General features: G+C 46.4%; 1 protein-coding gene across 1 annotated transcript in view; it reads right to left on the bottom strand.

Moving 5' to 3' along the window:
- Positions 1 to 14,088, bottom strand: part of B4GALT5 (beta-1,4-galactosyltransferase 5) — a 75,687-nt gene extending 61,599 nt beyond the window's left edge. Inside the window, exon 1 of the mRNA XM_043553696.1 lies at positions 13,804 to 14,088. Coding sequence (XP_043409631.1) covers positions 13,804 to 13,918 — 115 coding nt within the window. The 5' untranslated portion in view covers positions 13,919 to 14,088. The remainder of the gene's footprint in view (positions 1 to 13,803) is intronic.
- Positions 14,089 to 23,242: the final 9,154 nt, after the last annotated feature.

Here is a 23,242-nt window from a genome sequence, read left to right as displayed (position 1 = left end):
TAACTTAACAAATAAATAGTGGGGTGCCTGGGTGGCTGGGTGAAGCCTCCGACTTCAGCTCAGGTCATGATCTCGCAGTTCGTGAGTTCGAGCTCCATGTCAGGCTCTAAGCTGTCAGCACAGAGCCTACTTCGGATTCTGTGTTTCCCTCTCTCTCTGTTCCTCCCCTGCTCATTCTCCCTCTATCTCTCTCTCTGTCTCTCTCTGTCTCTCTCAAAAAAATAAACATTAAAAAAACACAAATACATATTGACTGCACACCTTCTGTGTGACAAGACAGTGTTGTAGGCAGGAATACAACAATGAACAAGAAAGGTAAGTCCCATCCATTTAACACTGAATGAGAGAGAGGTCTGAAGATGGGCAGGAGCACAGAAGTCAGCCAGTGAAAAGGAAAAGGAAAGAGTCTAGTCTATGTTGGAGGGACAGGAGAAGAGTGGCATAAATGAGGCTGGAAAGGGAGGTAGAATCAGGTAAGATAGAGGGCCTTACAAGTTACGATAGGGAGTCTGAACTTTATTCCAAGAGTAATCAAAGTCACCGAAGGGTAGGAGACAAATTCATTATGTCGGACAAATGCCTCCTAAGCACCTACTCGGTGCCAGACTTGTATTCTAAAACCGACACTCTTCCAGGTGGAAGAGAAGAGGCCTCGGCATGTAAATGTGTCCCTCCTCCACTGGTCCAGAGAGCACTGTTCTTATTAAGAAACATCAGGTCATTGCTTACCACCATCACCATGACTCCATTCAGGAGACACACAGCAGCCACATTCCCTGTAAATGTGACCACCAACCAAAACCAGGCACAACCAATGAGCCCAGTGGGGTAGGAAATCAAATGTGTTTTCAAGAATTTAACTTTTCTGCTGCCTTAAATACCACAGTCTTAAATGTCTTAAATTATATGCACTATTATTTCTGGCAATTAAGGAATGTTAACACCAACTGAACAGCAGTTGAAACTGATCTTCAATTAAACACATCCATCCAGGAGTATCAAATCACTCAAAACTGAAATTTTTTACTACAGGGGAGCTGTACTCCCTAGCCAGATACTTAAAAAGTAACAGAGCTATGGTGCCTGCCTCATTCATTACCGAACCCCAAAGCCCAGCACACTGCAAGGGTGCAACACAGAGATTAAATTAATGAAGTTATAGCTCTAGTAGCCAAAGTAGGCAAATGAAAAGCCAAGTTTATGTACTTTTTCCTTCATCACAGAAAAAAAATTTTCTAGGGACCCACCTGTCTTTAATCACCACCATTATCACTCATGTTTAGATAAATACATCTGCAGCTGGCACCGGGCACAAAACAATAAAATTGCCAAATTTCACCTTGTCAGAGGTGCAGGAGTTCAGCAGGTTTTACATATTAGGTTTTCCTTTTTGCTCATTCTTTAGACTCTGTTCATATTCTGATAATGTTACGAAGGAAACAGGATGAAAAATAAAAAATCCTGTGTTCACACCACACCCCTCCTCATCATGCAGGGACCATCCTGGCAGCGTGTACCTCACCTCCACCTGCCGGCCTGGCCTGCGCCGTTGACCGGGAGGCATGGGGAAACAGAACGCTCTGGTGAATAAGGAATTACCAATTTTCAACGAATCAGAAGACAAAACAAAACCAAACAAAAAGACCCCACATTTCATACCAAACTCAAAACCACGCCTCCATTGTCTTCATTCTAACCACCAGCACCTATTATTAAATAACCAAATGTAGGGGCCTCTGGGTGGTGGCTCAGTCGGTTGACTTTGGCTCAGGTCATGATTTCCCGCTTGGTGGGTTTGAGCCCCGCATCAGGCTCCGTGCTGACAGCTCAGAGCCTGGATCCTGCTTTGGATTCTGTGTCTCCCTCTCTCTCGCACTCTGCTCTCTCAGTCTCTCTCAAAAATAAATGAGCATTAAAAAAATAATAACAAAATGTATAAGGTGCTGGTTAATGGAGATTTGGGGTCAACCAAATGCCAAGTAAAATTTACTTTTCCCTATCGTAGAAGTCATCAGCCCCTTTCATTTCTGTATGGAAAAGAATGAGCCCAGTGTTTCACTAACTATGTTCACCAATCTATAATATTTTCCAAATTTCTCTTCTGTAGCAGATGTTCAGTCAGTAAACTGTATTGTCCCCACCACCAAAAATGTGGTATCTCAACATCTGGCCTTGCCTTTACACGGATTTTCAGAGAACCGCGACTCGAAGCAGAAAACGTTTAAGTTATATTTCAGTCCCGCCGGACAAAATAACCAATAAACAAAAAACATCAAATAAGACGTGGATAGTCCCCCTTCCATCAGAAAAAGTCACAGGACTCTTCTAACACTTGAAATACTTGACACAATCCGCACAGCGTGTCAAGTTTAGCAAAAAGAGTAACTATTTTAAAGACAGAGTCAGAAATCAAGCAAGCAGCACCACATTTAAAGAGGTTAAGAGCAAAATAAACCAAAAACCTGTGACTCCTCCTTTCTCAGTAACCAGACCAGTAGTAGCTTGTGCAGGAAATGCACGAAATGCCTTCTGGTAACTTAAGCATTACAAACGCCTATCAGACCTTCACAGGCAGAAAAAGGAATGGGCACGCTGAAGAGAGCAAAAGTTAGCAGTACGTTTTTTTAAAGTGCAAACAAAAGAAAAAAAAGAGACAAATTGAACCTCATTAAAATTAAAAACTTTTGCACACCAAAGGTTGCTATCAAGAGTGAAAAGCAGCCCACAGAATGGGAGAAGATCTTTGCAAACCACAGATCTGATAACAGCTTAATATTCAGAAAATAGAGTTTCTCACAACTCAACAGACAATCCAATTAAAAAATGGGCAAAGTAGGGGCGCCTGGGTGGCGCAGTCGGTTAAGCGTCCGACTTCAGCCAGGTCACGATCTCGCGGTCCGTGGGTTCGAGCCCCGCGTCGGGCTCTGGGCTGATGGCTCAGAGCCTGGAGCCTGTTTCCGATTCTGTGTCTCCCTCTCTCTCTGCCCCTCCCCCATTCATGCTCTGTCTCTCTCTGTCCCAAAAATAAATAAACATTGAAAAAAAAAAAAATTTAAAAAAAAAAAATGGGCAAAGGACCAGAACAGACATTTCTCCAAACAAGATACACAAACGGCCAATAAACCCATGAAAAGATGCTCATTATTCGTCATTAAGGAAATACAAAGCAAAACCACAATGAGCCATCATTTCACACCTAAGATGTTTATACTCAAAAAAAAAAAAAAAAAAAAAAAAAACCACCCAAAAATGGAGAATAAGAAGGGCCGCCAGGATGTGGCAAACTGGAACCCTCATACACCGCTGGTAGGAACGTAAAATGCTGCACCCACCGTGGAAAAGTCTGGCCGTTCCTCAAAAAATTAACTAGAATGACGACATCGCTCAGCAATTCCAATCCTAAACATGTACCTCAAAGAATTAAAAACAGAGACTCAAGCAGGTATTTGTACACTAAAGTTCACAGTGGCATTGTTCACATGCCCAAAAGGTGGAAATAATTCAAGTGCTTGTCAAAGATGAAAAAACAAAATGTGGTGAATACATACAGTGGAATATTCTTCAGTCATCAAAGGAACAAACTTCTGATCATGCCATCACATGGATGAGCCTTGAAAACACTACATGAGCTGAAACAAACCAGGTACAAAAAGACAGTATTCTAGGATTCCACTTATGTGAAGCATCTAGAAAAGGCAAATTCACAGAGACAGAGAGATTAGATGGTACCTGGGGCTGAGGAAAGAGGAGAATGCGGAATTACTGTTTACTGGGAACAGAGTTTCTGCTTGAGGTGATGACATTTTTGGAAACGGTGATGGGTGCAAAACTTGCGAAGGTAACGAAAGCCACAGAATTACACATTTAAATTACTAAAATACAAGGCAAACTTTATGATATGTATTTTTCTACCCCAAAGAAAACAAGTACAAAGTAGTTTGGGGCAAAATGAATGCAAAGCCACTTCAAAACCAGGATTAACAGAAGAAGCAGTCCTTCGTGCAATCCCACAATGAAAGGCTGATTTACCCGGACGACAGTTTCTTCATTCATGCCGTCAAATGCTGAAGTGCATACAACGTGCCAGGCACTATCCTCGACCCCCCAAAAAAATCACAATCCAGAAAACCTCCCGATCAGGACTCTACAGATTATGACGATATGGATAAAGTGAGTTTTTCTTAACAAGTTAAAAGATTAAATGCTTTTATTTAAAATACACAGTTTCATAATAAGTACATCAAAACTCCTAAAACCAGTCTGTTACCATCTTTGGCCCACGTGGTTTAATTGAAGTTGGCAATTTGTCACTTTCTAAACTGGAATAAAGGACCTTTCTTTCTTTCTTTCCTTTCTTTCTTTTAACAACCCAAACATGATCACAGCGCAGCATTTAAGAAAATACTATTTTCTGACCTTCACAAGCCAATGGGCTACCAGTCGGAAAATATATATATACATCACAATCCTGAGTATAATTTAGGCGTGGTGCCTAAAAGCAGAACTCCTCAAGATGGGATCATTAGCAGTTCTATGAGGGGAAACAAACAAACAAACAAACAAACAAAAAAACTCTTGTTTTCCCATCTTTCCAAGCGCATGGTTGTTCAGCAATGAGAACTAAGCAAAAGGTTTAAATGACTATGAATCATAGTTTTGGGACCACCTGGAGGGTAAAGAAAACAGTTTCCCCTTTATGATATTTAAATGTTTTACAGCTCTTTAATAAAAAATAATACACAGTCGTGCTCACTAGCATAGCCTAGATTAATTTAAGTTTTAAAGCACAACACTGAGCTGTCCTACGACCCACGCCTGCTGGTACCTGACGCTCCACAGCATTTTCATCACCATAATTAGGCCACTAATCGCCTCAGAGAACTGTTCATAATTGATGACGGTAACTAAGGTAACTCAGAAACAACGACCAGGTTGCCTTCTAGTCGCTGCAAAGTACCTGGGTATCTGTAACCTGGGAAGGAGCAGGAACAATGCCTACCGTCTAATAATTGCTTACTCAAACCAGCAAAGGGAGGGGAGGGAGGGACACTGGAGAAGAGACAGCACTTTAAATGATTCAGGGTGACTCCCGTGCCTGGGAAAACACTGAATTCAGGGGATCGGCAGGAGGTATGAATGTTCTTCAGGATAAAGCCACAACATAAAAAAGAATTTACTGGGTCAAAATGTAATATTCATTTTCATTTAGCATCCAATTACCTAGAGGACGGAGGACCGAGCAGGAGCTAATGAGTCCGGGGCTATCTCACGCTTGAAAGCAAAAGTGTGATACTAGGGAAAGGACTGATTTAGCAGATTAAAACTTAAAAGGATTTCCCCAAGGACAAAAAAAAAAAAAAAAAAAAAAAAGAGCGGGGGGAGGGGGGTGGGGAGGTTTTAACATCCCCAAGATATTCCCCATAAAATTCTTTTTAGTTTTTTTCCCTTGCCCAAGACAACACACAAATTTTTTTTCTTTTCCTTGTCATAGTAATTTCAAAGATACAGACTTCAGTGCAAAAATTCTTCTTTTTAGGGCAAAAACTGTCCCAAGACAACAGCACTGCACACAGTGAACTTCTCCGTCACCCCAAAGGGGGAACCTGCGCAAACACTTCGCCACCCCAGCAGTGCCACAGAAGCCACGGCTCAGCACCTCACCGAGGGTTAAGCAAGCGGGAAACCCAAATTTTAAAAGATGGGTGCCTTTACGCAACACAAGCCATTATTCCTTCTTCCACATCAGGGTGCCATCCACACTCGCCCAGAATCCTGTAACCTCAGATCTGACAGCATCCCTAGAATCTGTACCACCATCCGTGCCCTCAGTTTACAGACGTGAAGACTGAATAACGCTTCCTGTCTAGTCACCGGTGATGCCCGACTAGAGCCATGGTCCTTCCAGCTCCGTGTGGTGCTAGCATCAGACCCTGGAGGACGTCTCCCACTTGCGAATAATCGTTACAAACCTAGGGAGCTTGGTGTCAAGCTCTGGCTAAGCCCTTTTACATACATGCTCTACTTAATTCCCACCACAACCATGAGAAAGATAGTATCTTCCACTTGGTAGATAAGAAAATTGAAAATAATTTGCCCGGGGGACCTGGCTGGCTCATTGCATAGAGCTTGTGACTCTTGATCTCAGGACTGTGAGTTAGAGCCCCGCTCTGAGCAAGGAGGAAAAGGAGGGAAGGGAGGGAGGGGAGAGGAGGGGAGGAGAGGGAGGGAGGGAAGAAACAATGTGCACATTCAGTGTGTTGATTCAAAACCTAGGTCTGGCTGACTTCTAAGCTAATGTTCAGTCCTATTCTCCAGTCCTTACCATGGCTACAGGGTCCTACACAGCCTGACCCCCCCTACATTTCTGAATTCATCTCCTACCACTCTCCCATCACTTAAAAAAATCCAGTCGGGCCCCCCGGGTGGCTCAGTCAGTTGGGCATCCAACTTCGGCTCAGGTCACGATCTCGCGGTCCGTGAGTTCGAGCCCCACGTTGGGCTCTGTGCGGACAGCTCGGAGCCTGGAGCCTGCTTCGGATTCTGTGTCTCCCTCTCTCTCTGCCCCTCCCCCGCTCATGCTCTGTCTCTCTCTGTCAAAAATAAAATTTTTTTTTAAATCCAGTCAACCTTCACTCAAACTCATCCCTGCCTCAAGGCTTTTATACGTGCTGGGTGCCCCCATCCCTACCCCGACCACCACCCCCAAACCTGTCAACGATTCATTCTACCCCCTCCAAGACAAGTATCACCTCTTCAACAAGGCTTTCCCTAACCACTCAATGTAAAATAGACACTCAGGGGGCACCTGGGTGGCTCAGTCAGTTAAGTGCCTCTTGATCTTGGCTCAGGTCATGATCTCAGGTTGGCAGGATGGAGTCCCACGTTGGGCTCTGTTGGGCTCTGCACTGATAGTGTGGGGACTGCTTGGGATTCGCTCTCTCCCTTCTCTCTGCCCCTCCCCCCACGCGTGGGTGTTCGCTCTTTCAAAATAGCTAAACTTAAAAAAATAAACAAATAAAATATAACAGATACTCCGTCACTCCTACAGCCATCTGAAATCTTCTTGTACGTTGGTTGTCTCCTTATTAGGATGAAAGCACCACAAGGGCAAAAACCTCTCACTGAAATAAAAGCGCCAAGATGGCAAAACGTTCTGCCTTATTCATTTCTAGACTACCCAATACCCAAAAGAGCATCAGACCAGAGGAGGCTCTCAAAGGAACCACTAGTTGCATAAAGGAATGAACGCCTTTATTCTACTTTTCCCTAGTTGTTTCTCGTGATTAATCTTATCTTTTCGACCATACTGCATGTGCCTCAGGGATATCTTATAATTCTCACTTTGGGCAAGTTAATGACTCAACTTGGGCTTATACAATCATCTAGAAACTGAAAGAAGCAGTCGGTCTGGAATTCAGGGGTGCCTGGGTGGCTCAGCTGGAGGAGCATCTGACTCTTGATTTCGGCTCAGGTCATGATCCCAGGGTCGTGGGATCAAGCCTTGCGTGGATCCACCACACTCAGCGTGGAGGCTGCTGGGGACTCTCTCTCTCCCTCCCTCTGTCCCTCTATCCCTCTCAAACGTGCGCACACTCTCTCTAAAATAAAACATCTTTTGTATTTAAAAATGTTTAAAAAGAGGAGCGCCTGGGTGGCGCAGTCGGTTAAGCGTCCGACTTCAGCCAGGTCACGATCTCGCGGTCCGTGGGTTCGAGCCCCGCGTCGGGCTCTGGGCTGATGGCTCAGAGCCTGGAGCCTGCTTCGGATTCTGTGTCTCCCTCTCTCTCTGCCCCTCCCCCGTTCATGCTCTGTCTCTCTCTGTCCCAAAAATAAATAAATGTTGAAAAAAAAAAATTTTTTTTTAAATAAATAAATAAAAATAAAAATGTTTAAAAAGAAGCTTAGAATTCAAATATCTCCCACAGCCGGTAACATCACAAGGTAGATACTGAAATACTCATTATTGACCCATGGATCTTAAATCCCTTTCATTTTCTCACATATTTCTACAAAAATACACCTACTGTGCAAAGGCAAGCACGCTTACTTAGCTGGCATTAGAAACTAAGGAATAACTGGGGCGCCTGGGGGGCTCAGTCAGTTAAGCGGCGACTTCGGCTCAGGTTACGATCTCACGGTCCCTGAGTGCGAGCCCCGCGTCGGGCTCTGTGCCGACAGCGCGGAGCCTCCTTGGGATTCTTTGTCTCCCTCTCTCTCTGCCCCTCCCCCATTCATGCTCCCTCTCAAAAATAAACACTAAAAAAAAAAAAAAGAAGAAAGAAAGAAACTAAGGAGCAACTACCCTTACACTAGTAGCATACGCAGGCCCGCCTCTTCTCGAGGGCTCCATTCGCCTCTTCCAAGCCACACCCAACCTGTCTGCTTCTGATTATCCTTTATCTTGACCAGTGTTAAGCTCCAGTTTTCTCTACTTCTTTGACAGGCCTCAGCAGCATCACATTCTTTTACTTCTTGCCTGCTAAAGTTTTGTTTGCTTTAGATGGTTGGATGTGTCCAACAGATCTCCTATGATCAAAAAAGCTCCAAAATTAGAGCAGTCAGTTGCATTTTGGCTTCTATGGTTTGGAATTTCTACTCTCCTGAAGAGTTCCAAAGAGTCTTAGCAACACAGAGACCCTCCTTCCTGGTAATGTATTATATGCTGCTCCCACTGGCCTGTCAAGCTTGGGGTGGGGGGTGGGATGTCAGGATTGGGGCGGGACCATCTACTGGCTACAGTATCAAAGGCCTGGAACCGTATCTGATACTGTGTGAACGGCTGCTTCTAAAGATTGTCCAAGATGAGCATATTTTCACTGTTAAAGACGTTTCATCTCCAAACCCAGACCTTGTTTCCAACACAGCAAAATGCTGCAGGGGAGACATGAAACATCGCCAAAGTCCTGGTCAAAAATGTGCTGTTCAGTTTTATAACTTCAACCTGTTCCCTAAAGATGGTTTCCTTCTAAGACAACTGACCGGACTCAAAATATTTGAGTGAGGTGAGTGTGAAAATGAGCATGAGGGGGTGGCGATCTTTAACAGGATGAAGTTTTTTTACTTTTTTAAAAAAAATAACCCACATTCCACCATATGTATATCACTCCACAAAAGCTCAAGCACTCCATGCACTGTGGCATTTAGGGGGCATTTTCACATAGGGTACAAAAAAAAAAAACCCACAAAAAAACAAAAAAACGAGGCTGTTTTCACACCAACCTGGGGATTCTGAAATTTTCCTATGGTTATTAGAAAAAGTTGCACTTGACTACATAAAACATGTATCTTATCTAAAATCTTAGGCCCAATATTTGTACAGAATATGAGTGAATTATCAACTTTCTGTATGTGAAAAGATCTCATTAAAAGTTGGTTAAGATGGGGGCACCTGGGTGGCGCAGTCGGTTAAGCGTCCGACTTCGGCTCAGGTCATGATCTCACGGTCCGTGAGTTCGAGCCCCGCGTCGGGCTCTGTGCTGCTGACAGCTCAGAGCCTGGAGCCTGTTTCAGATTCTGTGTCTCCCTCTCTCTCTGCCCCTCCCCTGTTCATGCTCTGTCTCTCTCTGTCTCAAAAATAAATAAACGTTAAAAAAAAAATAAAAAAGTTGGTTAAGATGAAGTTCTGGTTTTTCAAACAGCTTTGGGGTTTTGTCAAGTATAAGATCAGAGAGAATCAAGTGACTTGCTCAAGGTCATTTGGTCAAATCAGGTGGGATTAGCATTACTGATTCCTGCCTTCCAAAAGCCAACCAAAAATCAAACTTTTCTTGGAACTAAGCAAGCCAAAAGGGAAAAAATCATTCCCCATTTCCTCTCCTTGGTAATCCAAGGACAAAAGAAAAATTAGTTTCAATGGCAGAACTTCAATTAATAAAGTTTCGTCAATACATAGATTATTACCTCCAACCATGCACGGCACCTCTCTCAAAATTAGTAACTATTTTACCAATTTGCAAAGGTCAGTAACCTCTATACAACCTTCCCATCTAACAGCCCCATAAACTTACTAAGATGCTTTTAAATCAGCCTATGTACATCTATAAATAGTTCACTTCTCTTATCTTCTATAAGATCTGGTCAGACTGCAATATATAGATGTACTCTGAGCTGTAAGATTTTTTTTTTCTTGAAGTTAAAGGATCATAAATAAGTTCAAAGTTTTCTTCAGAACTCTGAAAGGAATAGGGATATTTTACCAGGACGGGTGAAGCAGCGATTAAATACACGGGAATCGGTCAGGCTGGGGCTGGGGCAGGGCTAGAGAGGCTCCTACACATTTTTATCACCAGATCAGCTGCTGCTTCAGACATTTCAAACCCACCACCTTCATCACATTTTCTGCCCCATCCTTTTCATTTCTACTTTCAACCTGCTGATATAAAACACTACCTTTGAATTAATAACAGAAACGCCATATGCAGTGAAGCCATATTTTGAAATCACTAACTGGACTGGGATAGGGGTATTAAAGCAGCTGGGAACTCTTTGTACTTATTACAAGCACAGTGTACTCATATCTACAAGCAACAGTCCTCACATCCAATTCTCCGAGTCGAATGGTGCCATCACCCCTATTTCAAGTCCAGGATATTGCCCTTTGCTCTCGGACGATAGGTCACCAATATTAAAAGCTGGCATGAGAACTCAAAAATACTAAGTTAGTGGGCAGGCTAAAATTGTGGCTGGATTCTATCATATATGAACAACTTTAAAATATTTATAACTAACACTAATTTTCTCTTACCTCGATTTCAATTCAAGTCTACTTATTTCTGAATATAGTTGTAACACACTTTTTGGACTGATGATTTCTCTGTAGGCCTTTGAGCAAAACGTGATCGCTGGGTATACAAAGCAAATCAAAAGCAGGACTGGAAAAAATTAAACCCGGAAGGAAATGTAAGTCACTAACACTTTCCATTATGCCAAAAGTGAGAAATGTCATTATTTGGAAATGAATCAGGTTAAGCTATTATCACACCGCCAACATACAACTGTTTTTGACCTGCAAAAACAGAAATTTCATATGGTTCAACCTAATGTTATTTTCTAAGCTCATTTTGATAACTGTCTCAAATTAAGGTGTTGACAACCCAAGGTACAGAAAACCTTCTATTTCTCTGGATTGCCTTAACCTTTGGAAAGATTTGCCACCCCACTGTCCAAAGCTGGCCATTTGAGAAATTAAGTGTATTAACAGGAAAGCCAAGGTTTAAAAAACAAAACAAAACAAAAACAAAAACGAGACCAAAAATCCCACCAAACAGCTGAGTATAACTGTGCCTACAAGAACCCTAAAGCCATTCCACATCTTTTGTGCAGTTCACATTCTCCACTAACAGAAGCTGAATCCTGAGAAGGTCGGCCCTTTAGAAGACTTCCATTTAAGGAAAAACTAGTGAAAATGTAAGTGCACCGCATCTTTTTCAGCTTTCAATGATACGGGAATCTAAGCATGGTAAATGTTCATCATTTTACACTGGGGTTCCACTGACCTAAAAATTTATTGTTGAGGAATTCTAACTGAGTTGGTGAGTTCTGCTGGAGAATGTGCCTTCTAACCTTTCTAATCTCAAGGGTGATCACCATCCCAGTGGGATTATTCTGCTATTTGGATATGGTTGATTTATGTACAAACAACAGAAATAACCTGTCACGGAAAGCGGTTATGGCTGCAAGAATACATCTAGGTCTAAATCTAACATCTCACACCCATTGTTAGTAAGTCTAGTAACTAATATGCTAATGACCTCTTTTCTCAATTAATTCCACTAATTACTCACCTGTTCTCATTCTGCCAAAATTCCTCTCTCCTAATCTGATCCATCAGACCACATACTATACTCTCCCAGAGGGATGTTTTTTCCCTAAGATACTTCATAAACTGTTAGGACAATCAGATGGTGCCTGTTCTATCTTTCCAGGTTTCATTTATAGTATACAGCATCAATATTAACCAGCAAGTGAGATACGCTCTTAAAAAAAAAAAAAAATCAGGAGAGAATCTCCTGCTCTATCTGGAAATTTCTCTATTCAGCTAGTTCAGTGTTGACAGGTCAACAGAGAATGGCACTAGGCATTACTACAGTCCTAAAGGGCATGCCCCTATAGTGAACCCATCAACCCTTTCCTAACATCCAAATGACCCAGACTTTTTATAGCAGAATCTACTCTCCTTGCCCCAGCCCCAACAGCGTCTTCTGGTCATTTTTCACCCTGAACTAAAGTTTTCTCTGGAGCGTGTGGTGACACCCTGTCAGTCAAATACATTCTTTAAACCTTCCATCTACTCCCTTCTTTCTCCAAAGTTGCATGTAACTGTTTTTTAAAAAAACACCCTGTGCATCGTAAGTGCTTTAAAAAAGAATGTATCTACTTCCATCCTTAAAACCCTATGAGGCTAGGTTTAGTACTCCCATTTTACAGAGGAGAAAAGCTGAGGCTCAGTAACTTGCCCAAGGTCATAAAGGGCAGGGATTTGAATTCCAGTCCGACCTCGGTGTCCTCTGACCTTAACACTCATGCTGTATTTCCTTCCAATCTCCTTCTTCATGTCCTTTATGTCTGTCTGCTCTGTGGTCTTACAAAGTCTATGCTTGGGCAGTGTTCAGTTTCTCCTGGGGCTGTCTTGCCTTTAAAGGACATGCCTTCCAGAAGAATGAGTACCCATTCCATTTTTTCTCCATGCTCCTCCTTCCCACCTGGCACCATTTCCCCCAAGGCTCTTATCACATCTCCTCCTCTAGGGCCAATTTACGTGTCCTCTCGGTCCCTGAGCAGGCACCACAGGACACTGAAGGGCCACCTTCTACCCTCAAGGCTACGAGAGAGAAGTAAAAGGGCGGAAGGGTCCAGACAGCCCCTCTGCCTAAGTCTTCATTGAGGAAGAAACTGCGGCCGAGGACCGGAGGGGGGGGGGGGGTGGAGAATTTGGGGAAGGAAAAGAGATACGGGGCGGAGTAACAAGGGTGTGCCCTTGGGGGTGGGGGGTGGGGAGATGGAGACGGGGAGGAGGCGTGGGACGCTCAGGGTTTAACAGATTGAATGGGAGGGGGGGTGGACCGCCATAAGGTGGGGGGGGGCGGTGCCACCCGGAAAGGAAAGGGGCCACTTGGAGGAGGAGAATGTGTGCGCTGGGGAGGAGAACCTGGAGGTGGATATAACAGGAAAGTGGAGGGAAGAAAGGGTAGGGAGGAGGAGCAGGAAACGGTGGACTCACCCGGGAGGAGAGAGGGGAAGGATGGATGGGAACCGGGAAGGTGGGGCGCCTCGAGACCCCACCACCGAGGCTCGGCGAGGAGGGGCGGGCGGGCCGAAAGGGTTCGGGGTCCGCGGAATGCCGGGAACCGGGGCCTCGGGAGACCCCGGGGGAGGAGGAGCGGGAGTTCTCGAGCCGAGCGGCGGGAAGGGGGGGGCTCGAGGGAGGCAAGGGCGGGAAAGGGGGCGGCCCGGCCCGGGGGCCGGGGGCGAAGGTATCGTCGGGCTCGCCAGGGGATGGAGTAAGGAGGGCCGGGGGTGCGCGGGAGGCAGGCGGGGGCAGTGGGTTCCGGGGCCCGTCGGGGTGCAGAGGGCGGGAACGTCCTGGCGTCCCCCGAAGGCCGGGCGTGGGGTCTCCCGAGGGTCGGGCCGGGGTCCCCGCAATCTTCCGCGGCCAGGCTCCGGGCGGCCTCCGGCCGGGGTCTTCCAAGGGTCGGCGCGCCGTCAGGGTGGGGCGAGGGGTTCCCGAGGTTTTCCCCCGCTCCCCGAGGCCGGAGCGGCGCCTCCCCGCCCCCCCCCCCCCAGGACCCCAGGCTTCCTTCCTACCTATGCCGGGCGCCACATAGACGAAGTAGAGCAGGGAGGACGACAGCGAGAAGAAGAAGAGTGCGGCGAGCAGCGAGCGGCGCGGCAGCCGCAGCAGCCCCCGGCGGACGCGCATTCTGCAGCCGAGCCTGCTCCCGCCGCTCCCCGTCCGCCGCCTCCTGGGCTGCCGCCGCCGCCTGGGCCTCGGCCACCACCTCCCGGGCCTCGCGGGCCGCCGCTCGCCGCCGCCGCCTCGCCGCTCCCAGCCGCCGGCCGCCGCGGGCCGGGCCACATAGAGCGGGCGGGGGCCTGAGCGGCCCGGAGCGAGCGCAGCGGCGGAGACGGGGCGGGGCGGGCCGCGGGGGGCGGGCCGGGGGCGGGGCCAGCGCCGCCGGGCACCGTCGCAAAAGACCGGCGCGCGCTCCCTCGCCGCCCGACCCCCCGGTTCGGCTCCCGCGGCGGAGCGGCGGCCCGCAGGGAACGTCGCTAAATGGCGACAGCCCCTCTCCTGGCGCGGCCACCGCCCAGGCTTTCGGGGAGCGTCGCTCAAGTGCCGGTGGGCTCCGCGCAAGGGCGCCCCTAGCCCGGGAGCCAAGGGGCCGTCTGCAATGTCTGACGCTGCTGGTCGCCTACTGCGACAGTGGAGCGGGGATTATAGGCATAAGGGCTCGGCATACACCTTCACTCACTCATTCATTAATTCACCTCACCATTTATTAAAAGCCAGACATAGGCCATAGGCCAGACACTGTTGCTGGTGTTGGGCATGCTACAGAGAACAAAACAGACAAAATCTGTCTTCGTGAACTCACGCTCGAAAGCGAGGAGAAAAGGAGACAAATCAGTTCGTAGTATCGGGTACTGATAAATGATATGAACAGAATAAAACACGAGAACGTATTGGAGGCAGGCTAGTGTGGTTAAGGAAGGCCTCATTGACCAGGTGACCTAGGATGAGACATAAAAGGGTGAACAGCAGGCACAAAGGCCCTGAGGTCAGGAAGCCTCCTCTGTCCCCAGGTTATCCAAACCCAGGATAAAGGTTAGATCTCCAGGCAGGGTCCACATCCCACAGAATCATAAGGAGTGTAATGATAACAATTATCAACGTGAGGACTTGGGTTGAGAGACGCTGGGCTTTACTTATCTCGTTAAACTGCCCCAGCAGCCCTGCAGTCTGTGCTCTTACTATTGCTATTACACAAATGAGGAAACTGAGGCTCCTAGGGGAAGCAATTCCCCCAAGCCTTGCAGTAAGGGCTCAAATCAAAACTGACCTGTCTCCCAAGGCAGACCTGTGACCACTAGGTGGTAACTTACCTCAACATTACATCTGGCTACTAATTCGCACCCTGCAAGTTGGTATCCTACTCCGTTAGGATAGTGTGTGTGACCATAACCAAAAGAATGCTTTAAGATCAGCCCCAGGTCGGAAGAACCAGCCCAGCTTCCAGAGCCTTCCAGCTGAATTGGAGAGGAAAGCGTTCCTGGTGTAGACACATCTCCCAGGAACTGTGAGGCTGTCTTGGAATGCCAGAAGCAATCAGGAGGGATTCTTTGAGAGTCAACAATAATCCCACTTTCTATTCCTAAGGTAATTTATACTTTTTGCAGTGTCTGAGCCTGTAAGTGAGGGCTCTAGAGCCAGACCGTCTAGGTTCCATGGCTCCTATCTCTTCCATTCTTAGCTGAGTGACTTCAGGCAAGTTGCTTAACCTCTCTGTGCCTCTCAGTAAAATGGCGGATATTATTAGTAACAATTGCATCCAGTTGTTGCGAGGATTTGAGTAATCCATGCCAAACCAGGCACGTGGTAAATGCACACAGCTCCCACCTAACCAACACCCCTGGAAAATGGGCTGGGGCAGAAGAAGCTTAAACCACAAAATGTCTCTGCTTTTCTCGGCAGGGAATTTTGACTCGGATTTGGGTTCAAATCTTGGCTTGGTCTCAGCTAGCTGTGTGACCATAAACAAGTCATTTACCCCTCAGATTCTATTCATTGCCTACAAAATGGACCCAGTGTTGCCCACCTCTACAGGGATGTGATTCAGAGTAAGTGAGAGCTGAGCTGAGGCCCTAGACCAGAAATCTCAAACTGGCTGGAATAATCTGACCTGTAACTCCTTTTTGTTTGGCCCACACCACGGCCCCTGCCCCACCATGATCTCGCAGTTTGTGAGTTCGAGCCCCACATAGGGCTCTGGGCTGACAGCTCAGAGCTTGGAACCTACTTCGGATTCTGTGTCTCCCTCCTCTCTCTCTCTCTCTCTCTCTCTTTCTCTCTGTCCCTTCCCCACTCTCTGTCTCTCTCTCAAAAATAAATAAACATAAAAAAAATGAACAATCAGGGCACCTGGGTGGCTCAGTTGGTTGGGCATCTGCCTTCGGCTCAGGTGGTGACCTCACGCTTCAAGGGTTGGAGCCTGCATCGGGCTCTGCTCTGTCAGCGCAGAGCCTCCTTGGGATTCTCTCTCTCCGTCTCTCTCTCTGCCCCTACCCTGCTTGTGCTCTCTCTCTCTCTCTTTCTCTCTCTCTCTCTCAAAATAAATAAATAAACTTTAAAATTTTTTAAAAGTGAACAATCATACTGTAATATGCTGTAATAGCCAGTACATTCCCAAATTTCCCAAATTTCCCCAATTGTTTAAGGAATGTCTTTTATAGCTGTTATTTTTTTTCAACAGCATCAAATCAAGACTTACAGATCGCATTTGGAATTATTTCCATAGTATGTACTTACTTACCTACAACCGTCTCTGTACCTTTTTTCATCATTTCTCCCAATATTTTATTTAAAACATTTTTAAACCTATAGGGAAGTTGAGCAAATGATACAGGAAACACCCAGATATTACCATGCAACGTTTTGTTTAACCGAACCAGTGCTGGATCCGTTGGATTTCCACGGGGGGGGGAAAAAGACTCTTCACTCCTACTTCACACTATCCACAAAATCAATTCAAGATGGATTGTAAATCTAAATGTGAACGATCACAAAAAAGCTTTTAGATGAAAACAAAGACTATCTTCATGTCCTTGACGTGGGCAGAAATGTGTCAGAGGACACAAACACCAACCAGGAGGGAAAATTGTGATAAATGAGGCTGCATTAAAATAAAAAATTCTCTTCATCAAAAGACACCAGTAAGAGAAATGATAGGCAGTACAGTAAAAGAAACAGAAATACGTAGCTTATAAAGAACTCGTATACAGAATTAAAAAAGATTTTTTTTAATGTTTATTTTTTCAGACACACACACACGCGCGCAGGGGTGAGTAGGGGAGAGATGGAGACACAGAATCTTAAGCGGGCTCCAGGCTCTGAGCTGTCAGCACAGAGCCGGACGCGGGGCTCGAACTCACAAACCACGAGATCATGACCTGAGCCGAAGTCGGACGGTTAACCGACTGAGCCACCCAGGCGCCCCCAGAATTTTTAAAAAACCCACAGACGTATAGAAACAAGACTGACAACCAAATAAGGGGTGGGCGGGGGAAGACTTGAACAGGCATTTCATAAAGGAAGGTATCTAAATGGCTAATAAGCATATGAAAAGGTGCTTAAAGCTCTGAAAAAAGCAGAGGAAATCCACACCTCCATAGCGTGTGTGGGCCGCTGGTCCTGAGCAAGGGAGGGACAGCTTACAGCCAAGGCTTGGGGGCACTTCAAAGGGCAGAGTAGTAGGAAAGTGAGGCTGTCAAGCTGACAGAGAAGGAGGAGCAAAGCCGGGAGGCTGAGCGCTCGGTGCCTCTGTCCCTGTGAGTAGGCCGACTTGTGCACTTCTGACCACGCTGCGGCAGGGAGAAAGAGGGTCCAGCCCCCTTGGATGACACAAAATGGGCTTCAATTAGGAAAAGGCTGGTGGAGACCCAGCCCGCTTGAACCAAATGTCTCTACAATTGGATTCCCTTACCATCCACCCCCACCCTCGCCTGGGTGGGCAAGGAGTTCAGCTGTTCCACTGTGAAAGAGACAGGAAAGCCTCCCTACCCCTGGCCTAGGTTCTGATGACCAATCTCTACCCCTACTACTCCATCTGAAATAACAAAATCTTGAAAAAGATTGGGGTTTTTTTTTTCAACTTCTTTCTTTGATATTTTTGGAGCTTGACACTTTTTTAAGTTTATTTCTTTATTTTGAGAGAGAGAAAGGGAGAGCACAGGGGAGGGGCAGAGAGAGAGGGAGACAGAGAATCCCAAGCAGGCTTCGCGCCATCAGCGCTGAGCCAGACGCGGGGCTCGATCTCACAAACCGTGAGATCATGGCCTGAACCAAAATCAAGAAATCAGGATTCTAAAACTTAACAGACTGAGCCACCCAGGCGCCCGCTGGGTATTTGTGTGTGCATGTATGTGTGTGTGTGTGTGTGTGTGTGTTTCAACCTTCTCATTTCTGAGTTAGGCTTCCAAGTCACTCAAATACGCATTCATTCATTCATTCATTATTAATTTCCTATTCAGCCGCTCAAACAAGCTCACTGCATTCTGGTCTCTGCTCAAATGTCACCTCTTCTAAGAGACCTTCCCTCTAAAATATCTTCTTCCCCACCCCAGGACTCTCTCTCCCCTTACCCAGCTCTATTTCTCTTCATAGTACTTTTCATTCCCGACATTACATTATACACGTGTGTGTGTGTTCGTTCATTTTCTGCCTCCCCTATCAGAACATAAGCTCTGTGATCTCAGAGATTCTGTTTCATTCTCTGCTACATCCTTGCATCTAGCACGGTGCCCCGCATCCAGCAGGTGCTCAATAATTGTTGGAGGAAAGGTGAAGGAATAGCAGGTGTGCACTAAGCATGATGGGCAGGTATCCAGGGTTTTTGCAGCCCAGGGGCAGCACTGACAGGAAACTGGGTAACTGGTATGAGGTGTAAGGATAGGACCCTTGGGCTAGCAGTCAGGGGAGCTGTTCTGTGAGATTCTAGATGGTCTTTTTTTTTTTTTTTAACATTTTATTTATTTTTGAGAGACAGAGCATGAGCAGGGGAGGGGCAGAGAGAGAGGGAGACACAGAATCCCAAGCAGGCTCCAGGCTCCGAGCTGTCATCACAGAGCCCAATGTGGGGCTCGAACTCACGGGCCATGAGATCATGACCCGAGCCGAAGTCGGTCACTCAGCCCACTGAGCCATCCAGGCGCCCCTCTAGATGGTCTTTGAAAGGGAGTTGAGACAGGCTTGCTGCCTGCCTGATTGGAACAGCCGCTCAGTCCAAGGACAAGGAAAAGACGAGGGGTGAGGCTGGAGGTGGCTTGACCCCATGGCTCAGCAGGGGCCCCTGAATTGAATCGAAAAGACCTGGAGGCCAGCCAGGCCTGCCTCTTCCTTGTTCTCTCCCTGTGATCTGGGCAAGTCTTTTCACCTCTCTGAACCTCCATTTCCACATCTGGTTCCTTCTTCCAGGGTTTCTGGGAGGATTTGAGATAGTACCTATAAAGTGTCTGGATGCAGCAATACTCAATCACTGTTGGTATTCTCACACTTTTTCCTGTGGGCCATAGGGAGCCCTTGAAGGTTTTGGAGGAGGGGAGTGACCTAAAGAAAGGAAGGCCCCTGGAGAAATCCCAGAAAGCACAAGTTGGCCCTCATGTCTGCTCGTCAACACCTAATTAACAGGCTTGCCCAAAGCAAACACATAAAGAAGAGGCTCCACAGCCTAAAGTGGAGTCCCTCCTACCCCCTCATACTTTACTGGGAAAGATTCCAGAAACCCGCCCTGAGGAAGACATTGCATAATCCGTGGACAATAATCACCAGTAGTGCGATAACATCATACACTTCAAACTATCTCAGGTCAAACTCCCAGAGGCGTGAGCAGATAAATATCATTGACTTGTGCATAACTGCTCTCTATGTCCAAGGAGCCCTGGCATTGAGTCCTTCCGACGCCAGGGATGCCTGTTGGCCGAGCATCGACTAGGTGGCTCACCCTGGTAAGCTTTAGCCAGGCAGTAGTTAATCAGCCCCTTTCAGAGAAACTGAGGCTCAGAGCAGAAGTGACTATCACTTCCTGCCAGCAGCTCACGGAGCCAGCGCCCTTTGCCACTCTTTTCCCTCTGCCGTAATAATGAACAATGTTCTGCAGAGCTGAGGCCCCACCAGCTGACTTCCAGAGTGAGGAGGAAACTCCCCTCACCCCATCATGATCAAGAAATAAGGGGCGCCCGGGGGGCTCAGTCGGTTAAGCATCTGGCTTCAGTTCAGGTCACAATCTTGCGATTCCTGAGTTCGAGCCCCGCGTCGGGCTCTGTGCTGACAGCTCGGAGCCTGGAGCCTGCTTTGGATTCTGTGTCGCCCTCTCTCTCTGCCCCTCCCCTGCTCGCATACACTTCTCTGCAACATGCTTTCTCTCAACATTATTTTTATAAGACATGTCCACAGTGAAGCATGTAGCTTGAGTTTATTCATTTTCACGGCTGTGTAGCATTTCACCATATATTGAGGCCTGTTTTTAAGTCCTTTTTCCTGATGATGTCTATTTAGGTCGTTTCCTCTTTTTTGCTACTACTGGCCCATAGATTCTTAGCTAAAGTTCAAAATCCAAGAAACCTAAAACTTAAAAGCTTTTTCATAGTTTATTTCGCAGCGAGACCTGACCTGACCTGAACATCTTTAGTGGCAAAACTTGGCCTCAGTAGACAGAAAGCTGTCTATAATCTTTATCTCACTGTGAATATCTGCATGTTCCCCTGAGGAAACATGTAGATCTTCCTTTACAGAGTAACCCCCATCCCTCTCAAGAGGTGTTCTGTAAATATTCAGTGTATGTCTCATATTATCGTTTTTATTTTCATATTATCTTTCAAAATTCTGTGATTTTCAAAATTTCAAAACACATCTGGCCTCAAGGGATTTGGGAAGGGGATGTGGACCCAATTCACACAGTGTTGCAAGGAACAGCTGCGGCAGAATGCATTTTCCAAAGACGGTCTCAAAAACATTTTCCATCCTCCTGCTCTTCTAGAACTTTCTTCATTCCTCCCTTCTTTGCAGCTGGGTGGGGTTGTGAGTCATTTATAGCCAATAAAAATGCGTGGAAAGTGACACTATGCAGCTTCTGACTTGTTGGTGGGGACACACATCTCTGGAACCTCTGGCCACCATGCGTGAGGAAGCCACACGGAGGGGCCACCTATGGGTGCTCTGGTCAACAGCCCCAGTGGGGATCCCAGCCCACGGCGGGCATCAATCACCAGACGTGAGAGAGAACAAACCTTTAATTTTTTTTTTTTAACATTTATTTATTTTTGAGACAGAGAGAGAGAGCATGAACAGGGGAGGGTCAGAGGAAGAGGGAGACACAGAATCTGAAACAGGCTCCAGGCTCCGAGCTGTCAGCACAGAGCCCGACGCGGGGCTCGAACTCACAGACCGCGAGATCATGACCTGAGCCGAAGTCGGACGCTTAACCGACTGAGCCACCCGGACGCCCCGAGAACAAACCTTTAGATATTCCAGCCCCCATCTGTGACCTTCCGGCCTTCTCAGCTGAAGCCCCCCGACATGCTGTCCCCACTGTGCCCTTCCCAAATCCATGAGCATAATAAAATAGTTACCGTTTACACACAAGTCTGGTTTGCTACACAGCAGCAGTAACCCTAACGCCACCCTTCTGTGCAATCCTGTGCATATGGGCAAGAGTTTCTCCAGAGCACGTACATGCAAGAGTGGATTTGCACATCTGCTTACCTATTTCTGAATTGCTTTTCAAAATGGGTGTACCCGTTTAAACCCCCGGCTGCAGTGAATGAGGGTTCCCGTGACTTCCTGCCTCACCCACAATTGCTATAATCAGACTTTTCCAAGGTTCTGTCCCTCGCCCATGAAACGCCTCTGTAGAGACAAAGATATGAGGAACATCCCTTTTAAAAATTCTGCCACTGTCTTTCTATCCTGGACAGGTAGGCCAAAGGCATAACAGGGTTGCGGCCGGGGAGTATTAGCTGATAGAAGTAATTTTCTCATTCAACAAATATTTATCAAGTACCAAACTATGTGCCAGGCATTTTTATAAACGCTAACTGGAAAAGATGATGATGATGATGATGATGATGATGATGATGTCGTCCTGGTACCAGGCATTTATTGACCTTTTATGGTCACTTAACATTCATTCACCTTCTGCAACAGCTCCGATTGCCTTCACCTCTTGCTTTCATTCTGGGTGGTGCTTTGGGGTTGCTGACTCCATTTCTACCTTCAGACTTGTTATGTGAACCAGCCTGGTCAGTCATAACATTGTATTCCTCTGGTAATAGCGACTGGTTTGGAGTTGGGCAGACTGGTCAGAACCAATGAGACTCAACTCCCAGAAATTTAAATTTGTGCCTTTGGAGAAGCCAACCATGTCTTTCACACTGGACTTTAATATGAAGCGTTGTAAGCCTGGAGCAACGGCAGCCGTTTTGTCAGCATGTGAAACCTGGGAATGAAGCTGGTATATGCAGAGACTGATGTAAGCAACAAGGAGAAATTGAGGCCTGATGATATAATTTGAGTCCTGAATCCACTTAGCCCTGGTGGCCATCATTTTACCCCCACTTTGTACCTGCTAAGGTTTTCCTGTTTTGTTTTAACTGAAGTATAACATACAGAAACATACGCGTATCACAGACATATAGCTCTCCTACATAGGGTGACCGTAGACCCCTCTAGTAGAGCACTAGTCACGGTGCTTCATATGTGCATATGTGCACAAGGATGTAAGTTCAAGTGTATGTACATATTTAAAGAAGCACTTAAATAGTACTTACTCGGTGTCAGGCACTGTTCTAAGCACTTTATACACAGTTACCTTACAAAAACATCTTGAGGGAGGTACAATCATCCTCATTAGCAGAGAAACTGAAACTAGAAAGATTAAGGAACGTGACCAAAGTCACAGAGCTGGTTTCTTTCTTTCCTTTTTTTTTTTAAAGAGGTGGGTTTTTGGGGTTCCTGGGTGGCTCAGTGGGTTAAGCATCTGACTTCAGCTCAGGTCATGATCTCACGATTTGAGGGTTTGAGCCCCGTGTCGGGTTCTGTGCTGACAGCTCAGGGCCTGGAGCCTGCTTCGGATTCTGTGTCTCCCTTTCTGTCTGCCCTTCCCCCGCTCACACTCTGTCTCTCTCTCTTTCAAAAATATACAAACATTAAAAAAAAATTTTTTTAATCAATAAAGAGGTGGGTTTTTTGTTTTGTTTTATTTTGTTTTGTTTTAGAGACAGAGCTCAAGAGCATGAGCAGAAAGAGGGGCAAAAGCAGGGAGAGAGGGAGAGAGACAGAGAGAGAGAGAGAGAGAGAGAGAGAATCTCAAGCAGGCTCCACACTGATCACAGAGTCTGACGCAGGGTTCAATCCCACAACCCTGGGATCATGGCCTGAGACAAAATCAAGAGTAGGACACTCAACCTACTGATCCACCCATGTGCCCCTCACACAGCCAGTTTCTTATAAATCATATGACAGTTATGGCTA

Source organism: Prionailurus bengalensis, chromosome A3, assembly GCF_016509475.1.
Source record: "Prionailurus bengalensis isolate Pbe53 chromosome A3, Fcat_Pben_1.1_paternal_pri, whole genome shotgun sequence".
NCBI classification, from domain to species: Eukaryota; Metazoa; Chordata; class Mammalia; order Carnivora; family Felidae; genus Prionailurus; species Prionailurus bengalensis.
Note: the sequence above shows the minus strand (reverse complement) of the source record. Positions and strands in the feature narration are given on the sequence as shown.